The 22,857-nt window shown below is 42.1% G+C and overlaps 1 protein-coding gene across 1 annotated transcript in view; it reads left to right on the forward strand.

The window, feature by feature from the left end:
* Positions 1–1,693: 1,693 nt before the first annotated feature.
* Positions 1,694–22,857, forward strand: part of LOC148042272 (serine/threonine-protein kinase MRCK gamma-like) — a 38,868-nt gene continuing 17,704 nt past the window's right edge. The window contains exons 1-2 of the mRNA XM_087703069.1: positions 1,694–1,859; positions 21,600–21,691. Of these exons, the coding sequence (XP_087559195.1) occupies positions 1,694–1,859; positions 21,600–21,691 (258 nt within the window). The remainder of the gene's footprint in view (positions 1,860–21,599; positions 21,692–22,857) is intronic.

The following is a 22,857-nucleotide window of genomic DNA, read 5'->3' on the forward strand; positions in this document are numbered from 1 at the left end:
TTCTTTCTTTCTTTCTTGTTTCCAAAAACAAGGACACTTTCTGACTCACGCAGAATTATCAGGCTGGCTTGGGAGGACGAAAACAGGTGGAATCTGCGTAGGAAACACTGCCCAGATGCCAATCTTGGCTACCCAAAACCCCATTGGCCTAATCCTTATCTCTGCACCCACTTTCTCGGCCTGCATTCGCACAATCCCCAGGACTGCCTTTTTGTAGGAAGGGAAATCTCAGAATTGTGGGTTGTGTATCACAGAAGGGAGAACTGAATCCTGGCAGGCCCTAAACGAAAAATTGGAGCCTGGCGGATGCTGCTCACCCCACAATACACACCCATGGATCACCCATCTCATTTCATTGATGTCATTGGGTGCTTGCTGGCCAAGCCTTGCTCACGAGAGGTGTGAGCAGATGGAGCTTCAGTGTAATCCAGAAGTAATTAGCCAAGGAAGGGAGGGAGGAGAGAGGGGGGGGAGAGATGATAGGTAAATAGAGAGGGGGTGGAAGAAAAAGAGAGAGAGAGAGAGAGAGAGCCCCTCCCAAGATAATCAGAATAGACCTGGAAAGGGACCTTGGAGGCCTTCTAGTCCAGCCCCCTGCTCAAGCAAGAGACCCTATCCTATTTCAGTGTCCTCTTGGTGCTTCTGGAGTTGTGAAAGAGTGTTGAACCACCCCCCTCCCTTATGCTGCAGGAAAATTTTAAAAAAGGAAAGATCTCTGTGTGTTTTATAGACTTGTGCCTTCTGGAATAGTGTTGTTCGATCTTTGCAACTTTAAGATGGGTGGACTTCAACACCCAGAATTCTCCAATCAGTTGTATTCTGGGAGTTGAAGTCCATATATTTTAAAGCACGATAATTGTAAATTCTGGCAGTTGAAGTCCATATTTCTTAAAGCACAACCACTAGGGAATTCTGGGAGTTGAAGTCCATATTTCTTAAAGCACGTTGACTGGGGAATTCTGGGAGTTGAAGTCCGTATTTCTTAAAGTACAATGACTGGACAATTCTGGGAGTTGAAGTCCATGAATCTAGAAGCATGCTGAGTGGGGAATTCTGGGAGTTGAAGTCCCTATATCTTAAATTGAGATGACTGGGGAATTCTGGGAGCCGAAAGCCACACTTCTGAGGTGGCTATGGTTGAGAACCATTGCCCTAAGCACTTTCCCATCTCGAGGCTATGGTAAATTCCCAGCAGATGCCAGGCAGGATGAGCATCCAAGGGAAAAAAAGGTGTAAAGAAGATTTCAAACGTCTTTGCTGAAGAAACCACAGTCCATTGGGGCTATGAATCACCCTGAGCGGGAAGCTGAGGCTAGCAAACAGCAGTTGCCGAGTTCCCACAAACAAACCACTGTGTGGCTCAGTCGAAGAGCCAAGCCTGAGTTAAGCCTGCATTGATTGACTCTTCCTTGCTTCTCCGGTTCTCTTCGGGGAGCATCTGTGGTTGGGTTCCCTTTGGTAGCTGCCCGGTGGCAATTCCAGCTCCTGCGTGGGAGGCTGAGCAGATGCTAACAGGGCAACTGAGGGGTCATTATTAACCCCGGGGTGGCCGACCTTGGCCACTTTAAGACATGTGGACTTCATCGGGGCGGGGCGGCGGGGCTGAGGCTGCTCCCATTGCGGGCTCCGCGGAGGATCCGGCCCGGCGCCCGCGTCCTCCTCCTCCTCCTCCTCCTCGGCCGCGACAGCCAGCATGTGCAGCCCGCTGGAGCGGCGCCCGGCCGGGCTGCGGGCTCTGCTGGGGGGCGAGGGGGCGGCGGGGCTGGAGGGGCTGCTCGACCTCCTGCTCTGCGTCCACCAGGAATGCAGCGCCGCCCCGCTGCGCCGCGAGAGGAGCGTCCAGCAGTTTCTGGAGTGGGGTGAGTCGGGGGCTGGATGGGGAGGGGGCTCCTGGGCACGTGCAGAGTGCGGAGGCTCCAGCGGAGGAGCCTCTGAGCGGGACGAGCCTGGGACAGAGGTTGCTTCGGAGCCTCCAGGCTAAGGGAGGGTGGTGGTGGTGGGGGGGCTTGGCTAGGACTGGAGAGAGCTTAGCCCACCCCGCTTTTGGAGAGGGGTCTTGGCTGGAAGAGGTCCCCTTTCTTTCTTTCTTTCTTTCTTTCTTTCTTTCTTTCTTTCTTTCTTTCTTTCTTTCTTTCTTTCTTTCTTTCTTTCTGTCTGTCTGTCTGTCTGTCTGTCTGTCTTTCTTTCTTTTTTTAATTATTTTTATTTTTTTGTTACATAGACAACAATGGGAAAGGGAGAGGATGGAGAGAAAAAAAAGGGGGGGGGAGGGAAAACCAATCTTCACATACAATATGTCGTTTAATCACAGGTGCATCCCTACTAAGTTTATACATCCCGTATCTCTCTATTGTATATTTAATAAGCACCACAATAAGCTAGGGTTTAAAAAACAAAAAACAACAAAGTAAACCAAGGGAGAGAGGAAGAAGGGAAAAAAAAAAGGGTGGGGGAAGGGAGGGGAGGCCAAAAAGGACAAAAGAAAAAAAAAAGTTCAAAAAGAGAAGGGGAAAAGAAAAAAAAAAGGGTGGGGGGAGGGGGGAAGGCCAAAAAGGACAAAAAAGGTCTAAAAAGGGAAGGGGAAAAAAAAACAAAAAAAAAACAAAAAGAAAAAAAGAAAAAGAAAAAAAACCATCATCACATGCAGCATGTCGTTTGATTACGGTTGTTTTAACATCTACATCTTCAAATAATGTTTACCATCTCAGATATTTCCTCTAATGTAACTAAAGGTCTCATTTTCCTTCTACCATATATATTCAGTTAACATTAGCATTGTTTTCCCCCAGAGAATATACTTCTATTCATTGTTAACCTTGCATTTCATACCTTCAAACAGAGATCTTATTCCTTCATTGTTCAACAAGGCATTGCTGCCTATATATACCAGTTTTCATTTGTTCCCCTACTAGAATTACCTTATCAGCAGCGAAATATCATTATAATAAATTCTTAAGCTTATACATTATATCACCAGACCTTATATTAGTACTTCCTTATATCATTGTTGAATTATTTCACAGCATAATTATATCATCATTTACTTTTTCCAATTAAAGCATAAGTATATCATTTTTCATTTCCAAAATTTTGTTCTTTTTCCCTTAGCCATTGATAAAACAGGTCCCATATCTTATAAAATTGTTCATCCTCTTGCTCTCTAATTTCAAATGTCAATTTACTCATTTCGGCACAGTCCATTATTTTTCGAATGATTTCTTCCTCTTTTGGTATTGTTTCATTTTTCCAGTTTTTTGCAAATACAATTCTGGCTGCTGTTACAACATTTACAATCAAATATTTTAAGTCTTTATTGTAGGTTTCTGGTAAAATTCCCAATAAAAAGACCTCTGGTTTAAAGTCTATTTGTTTATGTATCATTTTCTCCAACCACATGTGGATTTTAGTCCAGTATCTTTTGGCTTCAGTGCAAGTCCACCACATGTGGTAGTATGAGCCAGGTATCTGGTGACATTTCCAACACTTTTCTGATTTATTCTTAAACATTCTTGCGATTCTGGTCGGGGGTAGATGCCACCTATAAAACATCTTATACAAGTTTTCTCTATATGCAGTAGACATTGTCATTTTGTAATTTTGAGACCACAATTTCTGCCAATTCTCTAAATCAATCCCATACTTAAAATTTTTCCCCCAAGCAATCATAGTTTCTTTAACTTGTTCTTCATGCAATTTAAACTCCAATAAATATCCATATAGTTTTTTAATTACTTTTTCATCGGTACCTGTTAGAATTTTATCTAGCTCAGTCATTTTATTATATAGACCTTTAGTTTTTCTATCTTCATTATATCTAGATTGTATCTGTACATATGAATACCAGTTCATTTCCATCCCTTCTTGCTTCAACTCTTGACTAGATTTGAGCTCACCCTCTGCATTCAATAATTCTATATATCTAACTGTTTGTTCCTTTTTATGTATTATCGGATACGAGAATGCTTCAATTGTTGATGTCCAGACTGGAATTTTTAAATAATGTAATTTTTTAATCTTTTCCCAATTTAACAACAATGCCTCCCTTATATAATGTCTTCTAAAGTAACCATGTGGTTTAGTTCCCTTATACCATAAGAAGGCATGCCATCCCAACAGCAAATCATGACCTTCTACGTTCAATAATCTAGAGTTTTTTAATGATATCCACTCCTTAATCCACATCAGGTTTGCTGCCTGATAGTATAGCTCCCAATCGGGTAAACCAAAACCTCCTCTTGATCTAACATCTTGTAGTAATTTAAGCTTTATTCTAGCTTTTTTCCCTTGCCAAATAAATTTCAAAACTATTTTATTTAAGTCTAGAAAAAAATCCTTACCCAGTCTAATTGGGATTGTCTGAAACAGATATAAAATTCTAGGTAGAATGTTCATTTTAATTGTAGAAATTCTTCCCATCATTGATAAATGCAAGTTTCCCCATTTCTCCAAATCGATTGCTATTTGTCGTTTTAATCTGGTATAATTATCCTCTTTAAGAGTGCTACATCTAGGTGATAAATGTATCCCCAAATATTTAATTTTACTTGTGTTTTGAATCTGCAACATTTCTGACAACTGATCCTTTTGTGTAGCTGGGATATTCTTTGTCATGATCTTTGTTTTATCTTTGTTTATTTTCAAGCCTGCTACTTCTCCATATTCCTCTATTCTTTCTAACAATTTGGGTGCAGTTTCTAATGGGTCTTCAAGAATGAAAACTAAGTCGTCTGCGAACGCTTGCAGTTTATACTCTTCTCTCTTAATTTTCATTCCTCTTATTTCTTCTTCTTCTCTAATCTTTCTGTTTAAGACCTCTAGTGTTAGGACAAAAAGTAGCGGAGATAGTGGGCAGCCTTGTCTTGTACCTCTCTTTATTTCAATCGGTTCTGTTAGTTCTCCATTTACCATTATCTTTGCTGCTTGTTTCTGGTATATCGTTCGTATACTTTGAGTGAATTTCTTGCCAAAGTTCATCTGCTCCAGTTGCAAAAACATAAACTGCCAATTCACATTATCAAAGGCCTTCTGCGCATCGAGGAACATCAGTGCCAATTGTTTTTCTGGATGGGCCTCATAGTATTCCAAGGTATTCAAAATTATTCTCATATTGTCTTTGATTTGTCTTTTAGGTAAAAAGCCATTTTGATCTGAATGGATGAAGCCATTTAAGTATTTTTTAAGTCTCTCAGCTAGTATAGATGCAAATAGCTTGTAGTCTGAGTTTAATAAAGAGATTGGTCTATAATTCTTGATTTGTGTTAAATCAGTCTCTTCCTTGGGTAGTAATGTGATATACGCTTCTGACCATGACTTCGGTATTTGGTTCTCAGTCATCACTTCATTCATGACTTGTAGGAGTGGGAGGGTCAATATTTCTTGAAATGTTCTGTAGAATTCCACGGGTAGACCATCTGGTCCTGGGGCTCTCCCATTATTTTGTTTTTTAAGTGCCTCTGTTAGCTCCATCATTGTTATTTTACTTTCTAACATTGTTCTAGTTTCATCTGGTACCTGGGGGAGATTGGCATCTTGTAGATACTTTTTGACTCGTCCCTCCTCCACCTTCTCTTGTTCATAAAGTTTAACGTAGTAATCATGTATAATTTTTTTCTTTTCGGTATTTCCATATTGAATTTCTCCTTGTTTGTCTCTTAGTTGTAGTATTTTCTTTGTTTCTCTCTCTTTTTTCATCTTATATGCTAACCACCTGCCTGGTTTGTTCGCATTTTCAAAATAATTCTGTTTGGCACCTCTAATTTTTTGTGCCAGTTCTTCCTTTTCTAATAAGTCCATTTTGTGTTTAATTATGTCCATCTTTATTTTAACATCTTTTTTTTGTGGTGCTCTCTGTAGATCTCTTTCAAGTATTTTATAGTCGTTGTCTAAAGCTTTATGCATTTGTCTTTTTTTGGAGTTTCTCTTCCTTGTGTAGTCTATTGTCAAACCTCTAATAACAGCCTTCATTGTGTCCCAGAGATTCTGCAACGACGTATCTTCTTTCCTATTTTCTTTTAAAAAAAGGACTAACTCTTTTTCCATTTTTTGTACAAACTCTTTGTCAGCTTCTGCTTTGCTGCTGCTTCAGCTGCCATGAAACGGGAAGGGGGGGGCGTGTATGTGGGAGGGTTTTAATTAATGTGCTGGAGGACTGTTGGAGGAATGTTCTAGGATGTGCCAGTCGTTGGGATTGCGCATGCGTACGTGTTTCCCGCCTGCATCAACGGCCTTCACATTCCATCTTGGCCTGTCCTTTTGAAGTTATCTCACACCTGACATTTGAAGGACTTATGATTGGACTGGAGCTTTGATCCTAAGGGGGGGGAACGGGCTTTGCTATATATCAATTGCTTTCGCGCCATATTATTCAGATTTTGCTTCACTGCTGCTCGCTTACCATTTGTAATTAGTAAAAGTACTTTGGATTGCCAACCCATGGAGTCTCTTGGTTTTCTTTCCTAATTATGGAATGGAGTGGGGCGTGACACTCTTTTTCTTTCAATATAGTGTTATTTAGTGTCCATCTAGATCTTACCCTTTGTCCTTTCCATTTAATTAAAATTGGATTATGGTCCGCCCAGGTGCTAGCTTCGATCTCAATTTCTTTTATGTTGGAGCTCAGGTCCGCTGAAACCCATATCATATCTATTCTGGAGAGTGAAGAATGTCTATTTGAGTAGAAGGTATATTGTTCTTTTTTAACGTTTCTTTCTCTCCATATATCTTTTAAATTTAGTTCATCTGTCATCCTGAAAAAAGATTTTGGCAGAGGCTTCCTGTTTAATTTTTTTGTTTTATGTGTTTTATAGTCCATATTTGGATTCACAATGCCATTAAAGTCTCCCATCATACAAATATCAGCATAGTCTAGTTCCAAAACTTTTTTGTGTAGTTTTTTGTAGAATTCATCTTGTTTTTCATTAGGGGCGTAGATTCCAATTAGGAGTGTCTTTTTGGTGTCCATAATTTCCACCATCAAAATTCTTCCCTCTTCCTCTGCGTATACTACTTTTGTTGGGATGTTGCCTTTAATATAGAAGACCACTCCTCTTTTCTTACAATTTGCCAATGATGAAAACATTTTCCCAAGCTTTGGTTGAGTTAATAAATGTTCATATTTCTTTTGGATATGTACTTCTTGCAGACAAATTATGTCGTTGTAACTTCTCTAATTTATGAAATACTTTCTTCCTTTTAGCTACCGAATTGAGTCCATTAATGTTAATTGTAATCATTTTTCTTTCTTCCATGTTTATACTTTATATACAGGGTTTATTGCTCTAGTGGATCTAGGTTCTCGTTTTTCTTTGCAGCTCCCATTCCCTATCTCCCCTTCTTTCTCACTTCCACCTACTGCTCCTTCTATTTTTTCGGTCGCGGTTACAGGTGGTTCCAGTATTTGTATCACTGCATCGTCTTTCCCAGCTTTCTCCGCCGTTTCTCTGAAGTATTCTTCGTAGAAAGCTTCTGCCTTCTCAATTGTATCTATCCTGTGTCTTTGTCCTTGCCAAGTACATAATAAACCTTCCGGTATGAGCCATCTGTAGTTAACACCTTTTTTTATCAATACTTTGGTCAGAAATTGATATTCTCTTCTCCTCTCTCTCACCTCTCTTGGGATTTGTTTAAGTACTACAATCTCCTTTCCTTTATATTCTAATTTTCTGTCTCTCATTTTCTGTAGGATTTGTGATTTAATTGTTTTCTTAGTAAATCTTACATGCACTTCCCTTGGAAGAGCATTTCTCATTGCATACCTTGTGTATACTCTAAAAGTCTCATCAATTGTTTCTTTTATTTGGTCCTGGGACATCCCCAGAACATCTATCAAAATATTTGAAATTATCTGGACTAAGTCCTCTCCTTTTTCTTCTTCTATGTTTTGGAATCTTAAAAAAAATTCAGACCTGTCCATCTCCCATCTTAATATTCCACTGCTCTCTCTTTCTACATCACTTAGTCTAATCTCTAGCTTTTCAGTTTTCTTCTCTCCTTCTTGAATCTTATTTTCAATTTTTTGAATCCTATTTTCATATTTCAGCATCCAGTTGTGTATACTTTCTACTTTTCCTTCCATATTATCAACCTTTTGTACAATACTTAGATTTTGTTGTTCCATTGCCTCCATTTTTTTTACAAGGGTATCGTTTCCTGCTTGCATTTTCTGCATCATTTGTATAAGTGTTTCAAAGTTGGCTTCCTTCTCTTTTTCCTGATGAGACGTCATCTGTGTTGTCCTCTGGCCTCCCGCAGGTGAGGGGGCAGGGGTTGATGTAAAGCCAGGGGCAACTGCTTTTCTACTCATAGCCAATTAGTATTAGAGGGTAGAGGGTTATAAGTATAGTGGATTAAGTACGTAAAGTACACAGAGGAGGGAGAGGGGAAATAAGAAAAGGGGGGAGGGAAAAAAGAAAGGAAAAGAGAGAAGGGAAAGAAAAGGAAGGAAAGAAGAGGAAGGTTTTTTTTTTTGTTTCAAGGATGAAATGCAGTAGAGTGCAATAAAATATATATATATATAAGTAAGAGAGTATGAAATAGTAATAAAAAAAAAGGAAGATACCCCCCCTCCAAAAAGGGGAGAAGGGGTGCTTCAGTTACAAGTGAGAAAAGAAAGAAGCAGAAAAAATGTAGATAGTCAAGAGGTGATCCAGAGGTTAAAAAAAAATCAAAACAGAGAAGAGAAAAAAAATATATGTAAAAGATCAAAAGGTCGATGGTGATGATCAAAAAAGAAAAACTTGGTGTCGATATCTCCACAGCCGGTAATATGAGAATGGTGTTGGGAGATGAAAGGATGCCAACAAGCTAAAACAAATGATTTTTCCCGGACTCTTTTTCCCCCCCCCCTAAGATAAGAGTCTCTTCAAGGTCACGGTCAGCTTTGCTGTTTTATCTCAGTTTGCCAGCTGCGTAAACACGTAAATCAAGTACATTACAGGGGGGATTTTAATAACAAAGTCCAAGTCCACAAGATGGCAGTGTTGGCTTGTAGTTTGTAATTTACAGCTTGTTTTAGTCCATTCCGTTTGTTAATTACTAATTGTAAAAAAAAAAGACAAACCTCAAAAGGGCTAAAAGGCAACGAAGAAAAGCAAGCCAAAGAAAAAAAAAACCAATCTTCAAAGCACTTTAAGTTTAAGATTTAGTGCCCCAATAAATTCAAAGTTAAAGGTGTCGACAACAAAGAGAAGGAATGCAAAAAGCCGATTCAAATTACAGGAAAGTCCAGCCCGGCTTAGGAATTAGAAAAAAGGAACAGAAAAATAAACTTCCAAATGGCAAACATTTATCTCCGCCGCTTTTCTCACTTCTCAGCCTTATTTTAAACTAAGTTTCCAAATTTAGGGTGCTCTCTTTCCAACAAAAAAAAGGATTTAAAACTCACATCAAACGACCTGCTCATATTCTGCTCTCTCTCTGGGTCTTCGCAGTTACAGTCGGCATTGTTTAGCCGATCCGGAAGCCACTGGATTAGGAAGGCTTTCCTTAGGTTCCCAGAGATTTTGCGGGTACCTCTGGGACCGTGGAGTTCCTCCCACGTCACTGTCTCTTCGGGACAGCTTAGATTCAAAAGAATCCTCCAAAAAAGACTCCGGTATAGATGGTCATTCAGGAAGTGCCTGAAAGTCCATCTTCTCACTGCTAAGCCCCCTCTTTCTTTCTTTCTTCCTTCCTTCCTTCCTTCCTTCCTTCCTTCCTTCCTTTCTTTCTTTCTTTCTTTCTTTCTTTCTTTCTTTCTTGTTTCCAAAAACAAGGACACTTTCTGACTCACGCAGAATTATCAGGCTGGCTTGGGAGGACGAAAACAGGTGGAATCTGCGTAGGAAACACTGCCCAGATGCCAATCTTGGCTACCCAAAACCCGATTGGCCTAATCCTTATCTCTGCACCCACTTTCTCGGCCTGCATTCGCACAATCCCCAGGACTGCCTTTTTGTAGGAAGGGAAATCTCAGAATTGTGGGTTGTGTATCACAGAAGGGAGAACTGAATCCTGGCAGGCCCTAAACGAAAAATTGGAGCCTGGCGGATGCTGCTCACCCCACAATACACACCCATGGATCACCCATCTCATTTCATTGATGTCATTGGGTGCTTGCTGGCCAAGCCTTGCTCACGAGAGGTGTGAGCAGATGGAGCTTCAGTGTAATCCAGAAGTAATTAGCCAAGGAAGGGAGGGAGGAGAGAGGGGGGGGAGAGATGATAGGTAAATAGAGAGGGGGTGGAAGAAAAAGAGAGAGAGAGAGAGAGCCCCTCCCAAGATAATCAGAATAGACCTGGAAAGGGACCTTGGAGGCCTTCTAGTCCAGCCCCCTGCTCAAGCAAGAGACCCTATCCTATTTCAGTGTCCTCTTGGTGCTTCTGGAGTTGTGAAAGAGTGTTGAACCACCCCCCTCCCTTATGCTGCAGGAAAATTTTAAAAAAGGAAAGATCTCTGTGTGTTTTATAGACTTGTGCCTTCTGGAATAGTGTTGTTCGATCTTTGCAACTTTAAGATGGGTGGACTTCAACACCCAGAATTCTCCAATCAGTTGTATTCTGGGAGTTGAAGTCCATATATTTTAAAGCACGATAATTGTAAATTCTGGCAGTTGAAGTCCATATTTCTTAAAGCACAACCACTAGGGAATTCTGGGAGTTGAAGTCCATATTTCTTAAAGCACGTTGACTGGGGAATTCTGGGAGTTGAAGTCCGTATTTCTTAAAGTACAATGACTGGACAATTCTGGGAGTTGAAGTCCATGAATCTAGAAGCATGCTGAGTGGGGAATTCTGGGAGTTGAAGTCCCTATATCTTAAATTGAGATGACTGGGGAATTCTGGGAGCCGAAAGCCACACTTCTGAGGTGGCTATGGTTGAGAACCATTGCCCTAAGCACTTTCCCATCTCGAGGCTATGGTAAATTCCCAGCAGATGCCAGGCAGGATGAGCATCCAAGGGAAAAAAAGGTGTAAAGAAGATTTCAAACGTGTTTGCTGAAGAAACCACAGTCCATTGGGGCTATGAATCACCCTGAGCGGGAAGCTGAGGCTAGCAAACAGCAGTTGCCGAGTTCCCACAAACAAACCACTGTGTGGCTCAGTCGAAGAGCCAAGCCTGAGTTAAGCCTGCATTGATTGACTCTTCCTTGCTTCTCCGGTTCTCTTCGGGGAGCATCTGTGGTTGGGTTCCCTTTGGTAGCTGCCCGGTGGCAATTCCAGCTCCTGCGTGGGAGGCTGAGCAGATGCTAACAGGGCAACTGAGGGGTCATTATTAACCCCGGGGTGGCCAACCTTGGCCACTTTAAGACATGTGGACTTCAACTCCCAGAATTCAACTTCAACTCCACAGGGCTTAAGATTGGACACCCCTGATCTAATCACCAGCATCGGTTCAATTTCTATGCCGCTTGGAGAAAATGATTTCATTTTGTACGGTTTCTGGGCTCAAAAGAACTCAAGGCCGCTGTCCAAATCTTTTCCTGCCAAGAACAACATCCCTGCGAGGTAGGCCGTCTCAAAGCCCAGCTGAAAGGGGATTTCCCTGCTCCTTGTTTACTACCTTAAGTATTGCACCAGCTGGTCCCCCACATGCCTCGTGCTAGAAGTAGCTTTGCGTTTAATTCTACTGCCGTAAAACAAATGAACAAGCCAACAATGGTCTATTTAAGCTTCCTCCCCACAAGCTCGTGAATCCTGGCTTTTGGCTTGCAAACAAGCAAGGATCCATAAATCAAGGCCAGCCTTTGCTTTGCCACCCTGGGTGTAAGAGGTCTGTGATTCAGCTGGGCATGCAACAAAGCTAAATTCCTCATGCCACTCCTAAGCCAAGATTCCCCGGATGGTTGACTTGTCATATCTCCATGTTTGTCTGAGATGAGAAAGACAGGATCAAAAGTTGGTTGCCTTTAGTTGGCTATAATATAAAATAGTTGGTTATAATAGAATATAGTTGGCTATAATAGAATACAGTTGGTTATAATAGAATATAGTTGGCTATAATAGAATACAGTTGGTTATAATAGAATATAGTTGTTTATAATATAATACAGTTGGTTATAATAGAATATAGTTGTTTATAATATAATACAGTTGGTTATAATAGAATATAGTTGTTTATAATATAATACAGTTGGTTATAATAGAATATAGTTGGCTATAATAGAATACAGTTGGTTATAATAGAATATAGTTGGCTATAATAGAATACAGTTGGTTATAATAGAATATAGTTGTTTATAATATAATACAGTTGGTTATAATAGAATATAGTTGGCTATAATAGAATACAGTTGGTTATAATAGAATATAGTTGTTTATAATATAATACAGTTGGTTATAATAGAATATAGTTGTTTATAATATAATACAGTTGGTTAGAATAGAATATAGTTGGCTATAATATAATACAGTTGGTTATAATAGAATATAGTTGGCTATAATAGAATACAGTTGGTTATAATATAATACAGTTGGTTATAATAGAATATAGTTGGCTATAATAGAATACAGTTGGTTATAATAGAATATAGTTGTTTATAATATAATACAGTTGGTTATAATAGAATATAGTTGGCTATAATATAATACAGTTGGTTATAATAGAATATAGTTGTTTATAATATAATACAGTTGGTTATAATAGAATATAGTTGGCTATAATATAATACAGTTGGTTATAATAGAATATAGTTGGCTATAATATAATACAGTTGGTTATAATAGAATATAGTTGGCTATAATATAATACAGTTGGTTATAATAGAATATAGTTGGCTATAATATAATACAGTTGGTTATAATAGAATATAGTTGTTTATAATATAATACAGTTGGTTATAATAGAATATAGTTGTTTATAATATAATACAGTTGGTTAGAATAGAATATAGTTGGCTATAATATAATACAGTTGGTTATAATAGAATATAGTTGTTTATAATATAATACAGTTGGTTATAATAGAATATAGTTGTTTATAATATAATACAGTTGGTTAGAATAGAATATAGTTGGCTATAATATAATACAGTTTGTTATAATAGAATATAGTTGTTTATAATATAATACAGTTGGTTATAATAGAATATAGTTGTTTATAATATAATACAGTTGGTTATAATAGAATATAGTTGGCTATAATATAATACAGTTGGTTATAATAGAATATAGTTGTTTATAATATAATACAGTTGGTTATAATAGAATATAGTTGTTTATAATATAATACAGTTGGTTATAATAGAATATAGTTGGTTATAATATAATACAGTTGGTTATAATAGAATATAGTTGGCTATAATAGAATACAGTTGGTTATAATAGACTATAGTTGGCTATAATAGAATACAGTTGGTTATAATAGAATATAGTTGGTTAGAATATAATACAGTTGGTTAGAATAGAATAGAATAAAGAAAAGAAAAGAAAATATAGAATAGAATAGGAATATGGAATAGAATTAGAATAGAATAGAAATATGGAATAGAATTAGAATAGAATAAAGAAAAGAGAAGAAAATATAGAATAGAATAGGAATATGGAATAGAATTAGAATAGAATAGAATATGATGATAATGATAGATGATGGATGGATGGATGGATGGATGGATGGATGGATGGATGGATGGATGAGTGGGTGGGTGGGTGGATAGAGATGATAACAGGTAGATAAAGAGGGAGAATAAGATGATAGGCAGACAGATGGAAAGATGATAACAGATGAATAAAGAGATAGAGAGAATAAGGATGGATGGATGGATAGAGATGATAACAGATAGATCCATAGAAAGAAAATAGACAGACAGACTCCCCAATCAATCTGTGATTCAGCCTAGTGTGCAAAAGAAAAAACATCTGAAGGCATTGTTTCATTGGGGTGGGTGGGAACCTGTTGGATCTTTATCTGAGGGGTAGGAATGCCATAGAGAAGAGCAACCAGGGTGATGAGGGGATTGGAGGCTCAAACATCCGATGAACGGTTGCAGGAACTGGGCCTGGCCAGTCTAGGGAAGAGAAGGACCAGGGGAGACAGGAGAGCATCTTCCAATATTTGAGCGGCTGCCACAGAGAGGAGTTAGGGGGTCAAGCTATTTCCCAAAGCCCCCGAAGGCCAGACAAGGAACAACAGATGGAAACTGACCAAGGAGAGGTTCAACCTGGAAATAAGGAGGAATTTCCTGACAGGGAGAACAATCAACCCATGGAGCAGAAGTTGTGGAATCTTCATCCCTGGAGGCTTTCAAGAAGAGACTGGACTGTCCTCTGTCAGAAAGAGTGTAGGGTCTCCTGGTTGGGTGGGGGTTGGACTAGGTGACCTCCAAGGTCCCTTCCAGCTCTGTTCATCTGAGTAGTGCCACCAGAGGCCCTGCCCCATGGAAAGGCTCCATCAGCCGCTGGGAGGGCACCCACAGCCTGCCTACAAGCAGGTCAAGAGAGTGGGGTGATTTCCTGCTTCTCTTTGGAACGAAAACGGTGGGTGTACTACTTCCTGCCCCCCCATACCCCCCACATCTGGAATTCACTTTATGCACCAGGAGGGATCTCATCTCCTCACACACCTGCCCATCTCAGATATTTGGCTTCACACATTTGATGTGGGGAAAATACCTTGTGCAGGGATGTCCAAACTTGGGAACTTGAAGACTTGTGAGTTGAAGTCCACAAGTCTTAAAAGTTCCCAAGTTTGGAGACCCCTGCCCTTGCGTCTTTTGATTCAAGATAATCCCCCAAAGCCCGGATTCAAATGCCAAAATGCCTTTTGTTTTTGCTTTGAAACCAGATTGTCTTATTTGACATTGCGGGTCTGGTTCACACAACCGGCAAAGACGAGGCTGGACAAGAATGCTGTGTGAATCTAGGTTTAAACCTGGACAAGGGATTCCCCAACACCTTAAACACCTTAGAAGGTTAGTCAGAAAGTGAGTGGGTCAGCTTGAGAGGTCGGAGAAGGTCTCCTGTAGTTGCTGTCCTACCCTTCTGAAGTGTCTCTTTCTGAGAAAGCTTCTAGTCCTCATGTTTCTCTTGATTTAAACAGGAATCTACCTTGATACAAGAGAATCTCTGTATTTAGATTAGTTTAACAGAATTGGAAGGGATCTTGTAGGTCATCTAGTCCAATACCTATACCATTTGAGAGATCAGTCCCGTCTCCCCACCAGGGAGGTTCACAAGTGGACTTATGGCCATTTGTGGGGTCTGTGGTGCTCTCTGAGCCTGGTGGTTTTCTTGCAGATATTTCATTACCCAACTTGCTAATGACATCAGTTCTAGAAGGAGGAGGGGAGGAGGAGGAGGAAGAAGAAGACTATGGCTTCTTGGTGCTTTCTGAGTTCGCATTCTTGCAGATGTTTCATTACCCATCTAGGCAATATCATCAGTGATAAGAGGAGAGGAAGAGGAGGAGGAGGAGGAGAAGGGTGGAGAAGGGGTCCTTGGTGCTCTCTGAGCCTGGTGGTTTTCTTGCAGATGTTTCATTACCCAACTAGGTAATAGCATTAGTGATAGAAGGGGGGAGGGGAGGAGAAGGGTGGAGAAGAAGGAGGAGAAGAAGATGAAGAAGGGCAAGGAGGAGGAGAAGAAGAAGGACAAGAAGGAGGAAGAGAAGGAGAAGGAGGAAGAGGAGGAGGAGGAAGAGGAGGAGAAGGAGGAGAAGAAGAAGGAGGAAGAGGAGAAGGTGGAGGAGGAGGACAAAGGGGAGAAGAGGTGGAGGAGGAGGAAGGAGAAGAAGAAGGAGGAGGAGAAGAAGAAGAAGAAGAAAAAGGAGGAGGAGGACAAGGAGAAGAAGGAGAAGGAGGAGGAGGAGGAGGAGAAAAAGAAGGAGGAGGAGGAGAAGGGCGAGGAGGAGGAGGAGGAGGCAGAGAAGAGGAGGAGGAGGAGGAGGACGGCTTCTTGGTCCTTTCTGAGCTCGGTTATTTTCTTGCAGATGTTTCATTACCCAACCAGCCAACATCATCAGTGACAGAAGGGAGTAGGGTAGGAAGAGGGGGAGGAGGAGGAGGAGGAGGAGGAGGAGGAGGAGGAAGAAACGGACTGTGGTTCCTTGGTGCTCTGTAAGCTTGGTGGTTTTCTTGCAGATGTTTCAGTCTATGGAGATCCTCCACCATCCAGGCCCTGGTTGCCCCAAAGTTCCTTTTCCAACTGGGCTTCCCTGGAAGACCTTTCGCTTCTCATCCAAGATGCTTCTTCAGTTTTGATGGGAAGCTGAAGAAGAACCGAAGAAGCTTCTTGGATGAGAAGCGAAACGTCTTCCAGGGAAACCCAGTTGCGTTTTTTTTTGGGGGGGGGGGAAACCACCATTAGAATTGCAAACGTTTCATCGCCCAACTAGGTAACGTCATCAGTGCTGGAAGGAAGTGTGGTTTTACTCTCAGTTGATACATTTGTGGCTCAGCACACTTGCTTAGTGATTATTCGGAGTTATGACGGTAGTGAAAAAAAAGCGACAGGGCCCCTGTTCAGAGTGATAACCGTCGCACCAGCCTTGCAGACGAGCGATGGCAATTGGGGGCAAATTTACGATGGATGCGGCCTCTTGCAGTCACGTGATCAGGTTGTGCGCCCTTGCCAGCCGTCTTCCTCCAAGCAAAGTCTATTGGGGAAGCCAGACTCACTTAACAGCCACCTGATTCGCTTTATGACCATGTTATTGTTTAACAACCGTTAAAAATTGGGGTCCGGCCCTGAAATGATTCATTTCAGTCATGGAAGTGCTTCATTGCGGTCGTAAGCCGAGGACTTACCTGGATTGGCTTGTTGGTTGAGGACATTTTAATTTGAAGATACGAATGAGGTTTGGCTGTAGCGAAAGATTTTACTTTTAAAAAAATCAGTCTACAGGTAGTTCTCAACTTACAACAGTTTGTTCAAAGTTACGACGGCCATGAAAAAATGACCGTTATTCACACTTACGATCTCTGCAGCATCCCCCTAGCCATGGGATAAAAATTCACGTAAGTATGAGTCAATTGCCAATTTATGCCAATTTATGCCAACTATTTATGACGGTCCCGGGATCAGGTGATCTCCTTTTGTGACCTTCGGACAAGCAAAGGCAATGGAGAGGCCAGAGGTGCTCAACAGCCATGTTACTATCTTAACAACTGCAGGGATTCACTTAACGATGGTGGCAAGAAAGGCCGCAAAGAGGGACAAAACTCACTTAGCAAATGCTTCCCTTAGCAACAGAAATCTTGGGCTAAGTTGTAGTTGTATGTTGAGGATCACCTGTATTTGGGATGCACCCCAGGCATAGACCAAAGATTCCCTAATGTGGTTTCATCCTGGTTGCTCTTCTCTGCACTCTTTCCAGAGTCTCAACATCTTTTTATATACCATGGAGAAAAACAAAACTGGATACAGAAAAACAGAGTGGGAAGGGATCTTGTAGGTCATCTAGTCCAACCCCCGGCTCATTGGTCGATTGTTCTTAGGGGATTTCTCCTGAATTCCAAAGTGCTTCTCTCCTTGGTTAATTTCCATCCCTGTCTTCCCTTCTGGTGCTTTGGAGAGCAGGGGAACCCCCTCTTCTTTGGGGCAGCCCCTCAAATATTGGAAGACTTTTATCATCTCAAGAGAGGTCTTGTCTTCATTCGATTAGAGATACCCAGTCCCTGCAACCCTTCTTCATATGTTTTAGCCTCCAGTCCTCTGATCAGCTTCAACCATCACTGAAACTAACCAGTGTAATAGCAATAGCAATAGCAATAGCAGTAGACTTATATACCGCTTCATAGGCCTTTCAGGCCTCTCTAAGCGGTTTACAGAGAGTCAGCATATTGCCCCCAACAATCTGGGTCCTCATTTTACCCACCTCGGAAGGATGGAAGGCTGAGTCAACCCTGAGCCGGTGAGATTTGAACCGCTGACCTGCTGATCTAGCAGTAGCCTGCAGTGCTGCATTTAACCACTGCGCCACCTTGGCTCCTAAGGTGTTATGTGCCAAGAAACGGGGAAAAGTTCTTTTGGCTGGTGGAAGATGCGTGCAGTAGTTCAGCTCTCAGCCAGCTTCCAGTTAAAAGGAATATAATAACTATTATTTTTAAAAAATCTTTGCTCCTGGTTCTTAGCTCCCCATCAGAGCAAACAATGTGAGTTTAATTAATGCACGGATTTAATCTCTTTAAAAAGGGATTTACCAGTTTTAAGTACAGGGCAACCTTGGTGTTTGCTAAGGCTAAATGATAGCCTGCACTGGTGTTGGAATTGGAGCAGTTGGGCAGGACAAAGGTAAATCTCTTTTAAAGTATTGTTTCCAGCTTTCTGGCGGTTCTGCAGGGAGCTGGTTTTTTTAGAGGGGCACAAGGACCCCCCATCCCTGCCATGTCAGGGACTCCTCTGAAAAACAGGCAAAGGGGGAAGGGGCTGTGCAACCTTGAAAGCTGAATTGCTAGGGAGATCACAGGATAGAAACAACTGCTAAGTCCCGGGAGTCTCAGCCTTGAGCTCTCGAAGGTGGGTGGACTTCAACTCCCAGAATCCCCCCAGCCAAAGTTGAGAACTCTACGGGGCCCGAGATGCAGAGGTTCAAGCCACCACAAAGCCAGAGGAGGAGTCAAAAAGTGGACAAAATCTATTAATCCAAAAAGGGTTTTGTTTTTGTTTTTGTTTTTGCAATTGGATCTTGTTTGATTCTATGTTGCTCTCATTGACATCAATCTATTAAGTTCGGTTCACTGATCAAGACATTTCTAAAACGTTTGCACGACTATGTGTCTGTCTATCTGTTTGTCTGTCCACCTATCTCTTTCATCTATCTCTCCCCCCCTCTCTCATCTCTCATCTTTCTCTTTCATCTATCTATCCACCCAACCATCCATCCATCCATCTCTTTCATCTATATCTTCTTTCTGTCTGTCTCTCTGTCTATCCCTCTATCTCTTTCATCTATCTATCCCTCTCTTTCTCATCTCTCATCTATCTCTTTCATTATCTATCTATTTATCCACTCAACCATCCATCCATCCATCTCTTTCATCTATATCTTCTTTCTGTCTGTCTGTCTGTCTGTCTGTCTGTCTGTCTATCTATCTCTCCATCCATCCATCTCTTTCATCTATATCTTTTATCTATCGTATCAATCTATCTATCCATTCATCCATCTTTTCAACTCCCAGAATCCCCCAGCTAGCATCCTTTAAGAAGGGTGGGTTTTAACTCCCAGAATCCCCCATCCAGCATGCTTTAAGAGGGGTGGACTTCAACTCCCAAAATCCCCATCCAGCATGCTTTAAGAGGGGTGGACTTCAACTCCCAGAATCCCCCATCCAGCATTCTTTAAGATGGGTGGGCTTCAGCTCCCAGAATCCCCCAGCCAGCATGAAGGAATTCTGGGAGTTGGAGTCCACCTATCATAAAAGTTGAGAAGTTTGAGAAATGCTTATCTCCATTGTGTTGGAAATGTGGAAGAAAGGATGGCACATTCTACCATATTTGGTGGTCCTGTACTGAGGCCACGAAATATTGGAAAAGGATTAAAAAATGGTTAAAAGAGGTTACCGGGGCAAGCATTGAATGGAGACCCGAGAACCTTCTACTAAGCATCAAACCAGAAAACATAAGCAGTTCAATATGGCACTTGAGCCTGCATATAATTGTGGCCGCAAGAATAACCTATGCACAATTTTGGAAATCCACTACTATTCCGTCGGAAGATGCTATAATTAAAAAGATCTATGAATGTGCAGAAATGGATAGAATGACGGGTTGGCTGAGGGACAAAGGAGAAACAGAACATTATCTTAGCTGGAACCTATGGTATATGTGGGCGACAAAGAGAACAGCAGGGACTTAAAATGGGGAAAGTTAACATAGGTACCGTAATAGATCCCTGAATCTTGCCATGAGAAGATGTGGTTTAGAGACCTAACAATGAGGAAAGAAAGAAAAAACTGGGCTGTGAATGACTGTCACCGTGGGGGGGGGAGGGGAGGGGGGGTTGTATGCTTAAAACGGCATTTGTATCTGTATGTTTTACTTTATATTGTTATGTATGATTTGTCTTGCTTATGTCGTTGTATTTATGTCGCTGTATTTTTTTCCCTGTTTTTTAAAGGTAATAATGTTTAATAAAAATTATATTTTAAAAAAAAAAGATGGGTGGGCTTCCCTCCCAGAACCCCCCATCCAGCATGCTTTAAGAGGGGTGGGCTTTAACTCCCAGAATCTCCCATCCAGCAGGCTTTAAGAGGGGTGGGCTTTAACTCCCAGAACCCCCCATCCAGCATGCTTTAAGAGGGGTGGGCTTTAACTCCCAGAATCCCCCATCCAGCATGCTTTAAGAGGGGTGGACTTCAACTTCCAGAATCCCCCATCCAGCATTCTTTAAGAGGGGTGGGCTTCCACTCCCAGAATCCCCCATCCAGCAGGCTTTAAGAGGGGTGGGCTTTAACTCCCAGAATCTCCCATCCAGCAGGCTTTAAGAGGGGTGGGCTTTAACTCCCAGAACCCCCCAACCAGCATGCTTTAAGAGGGGTGGGCTTTAACTCCCAGAATCACCCATCCAGCAGGCTTTAAGAGGGGTGGGCTTTAACTCCCAGAATCTCCCATCCAGCATGCTTTAAGAGGGGTGGGCTTTAACTCCCAGAATCTCCCATCCAGCATGCTTTAAGAGGGGTGGACTTCAACTTCCAGAATCCCCCATCCAGCATTCTTTAAGAGGGGTGGGCTTCCACTCCCAGAATCCCCCATCCAGCATGTTTTAAGAGGGGTGGGTTTTAACTCCCAGCACCCCCCATCCAGCATGCTTTAAGAGGGGTGGGCTTCCACTCCCAGAATCCCCCATCCAGCATGCTTTTAGAGGGGTGGGCTTTAACTCCCAGAATCCCCCAGCCAGCAGGCTTTAAGAGGGGTGGACTTCAACTCCCAGAATCCCCCAGCTAGCATCTTTTAAGAAGGGTGGGTTTTAACTCCCAGAACCCCCCATCCAGCATGCTTTAAGAGGGGTGGGCTTCCACTCCCAGAATCCCCCATCCAGCAGGCTTTAAGAGGGGTGGGCTTCCACTCCCAGAATCCCCCATCCAGCATGCTTTAAGATGGGTGGGCTTCCACTCCCAGAATCCCCCGGCCATCATGGGTGTTGGTCCATCCATTTTAAAACTGCCGGGATGGTGAAAACCCCAGTTTAGATGTAGCTAAGGATTGGAAGGGCTTTGGAAGGGAGGCCACCAAGCGATCCCCGGGGTATCAGCTAGGCCGGGTATTCCCCAAAGTGAAAACAAACCAGGCCAGAAGTAAGTGACAGGCACATCCTTTCCACATTGCTTCCAAGAAAACCAGGGCTTGGCTAGTCTGACGAACCGAGTCATGTGTGAAGCCACAACAACATCCAATAACCAGGTTAACTTTACGACGTGAAACAGGCAAAGATGTCAAAATTAGGAGAAAGTCCTTATTTTTAGCGGTCTCCTGGCAGAGGTGCAGAATTAACTCTCTTCTGGCTGTCCCTGAATCACCCAAGCAAGCACCCAACTAACTAAAGTTTAAAAGAAATCAAGCTTGACACGCAGAACGGCTGCGGCTTTTCAAGCCTCCGGTTCAGCCGGTTTTCCGCTGGTGCCGTTGTGGCGAAGGACTCCGTAAAACAAGTTTCTTTCTTTCTCTTTTTTTAATTTCTCCTCTCCACAGCCTCCCCGTTGGTTTCCCGGGTGAAACAGCTGAGTTTGCGTCGTGACGACTTCGAGATCCTGAAGGTGATCGGGAGAGGAGCCTTTGGGGAGGTGAGTCCCCAGAAATGGGGGGGATTTAAAGCCACGGCGACCTCAGGAGTCAGGAGGCACTTCGGCACTGATAAAAAGTGACATAAGAATGATCCTCGCACTTATGACTGCCACCGGGTTCCCCCACTGTCACATTAACAAAATTTGGGCACTGGGAAACCATCCTATTATTTATGACATTTGAATTATCCTGGATTCATTAGATCGCCATTTACGGCTTCCCCAGCCAGTTTCCCACAAGCAAGGTGACGGGTGGAAACTGGATCCATTTAAAGACTGAATGTTTCACTGAATGATTGCAGTGATTCACTTATCAACCCGGAGAAAAATAAATCATAATATCGGGCCCGATTCACTTAGCCATAATATTATTTTTTGCTTTTAATGACTCCGTAATCCCTTGTATCGGGGTAGAGTCAGGGCAACTGAATGGAGCCATGTGTTTACTGGCCAGATGCCCTTTCTGTCGCCAGGGCAGAGTTCGCAGCAGATATATTCTCATTGTGCCCAGAGAAGAAACTATATATTTGCCCGATTTACTTAACCATCTAGCTTAGCAACAGACATACCGGCAAAAATGGATGTTATATGCTGAGAACTCACTTTTCTGCGTAAACTCATGTTTCATTTCTGCCCTTGGATTGTACACTCGATCTGGGGGGATTCACAAAATGCCGTAAGCAGAAACATTGACCGAGCTTCCTGCTGTTGATGTCTTTGCAGAGGGGCAGAATCTGCGTCCACTGAAGCAAAATTCCTAGGTTGCATCAACAGAGGGTCTTCTAGTCCAGCCCCCTTGCTCAAGCAGGAGACCCTTACAGAATAACAGAGGTGGAAGGGACCTTGGAGGTCTTCTAGTCCAGCCCACTTTGCTCAAGCAGGAGAGCCTTACAGAATAACAGAGGTGGAAGGGACCTTGGAGGTCTTCTAGTCCAGCCCCCTTGCTCAAGCAGGAGACCCTTACAGAATAACAGAGGTGGAAGGGACCTTGGAGGTCTTCTAGTCCAGCCCCCTTGCTCAAGCAGGAGACCCTTACAGAATAACAGAGGTGGAAGGGACCTTGGAGGTCTTCTAGTCCAGCCCCCTTTGCTCAAGCAGGAGACCCTTAGAGAATAACAGAGGTGGAAGGGACCTTGGAGGTCTTCTAGTCCAGCCCCCTTGCTCAA

The sequence above is a fragment of the Thamnophis sirtalis genome, unplaced genomic scaffold, assembly GCF_051295495.1.
Source record: "Thamnophis sirtalis isolate CommonGarterSnake01/CBP01778 unplaced genomic scaffold, rThaSir2_p1.2 scaffold_19, whole genome shotgun sequence".
NCBI classification, from domain to species: domain Eukaryota; kingdom Metazoa; phylum Chordata; class Lepidosauria; order Squamata; family Natricidae; genus Thamnophis; species Thamnophis sirtalis.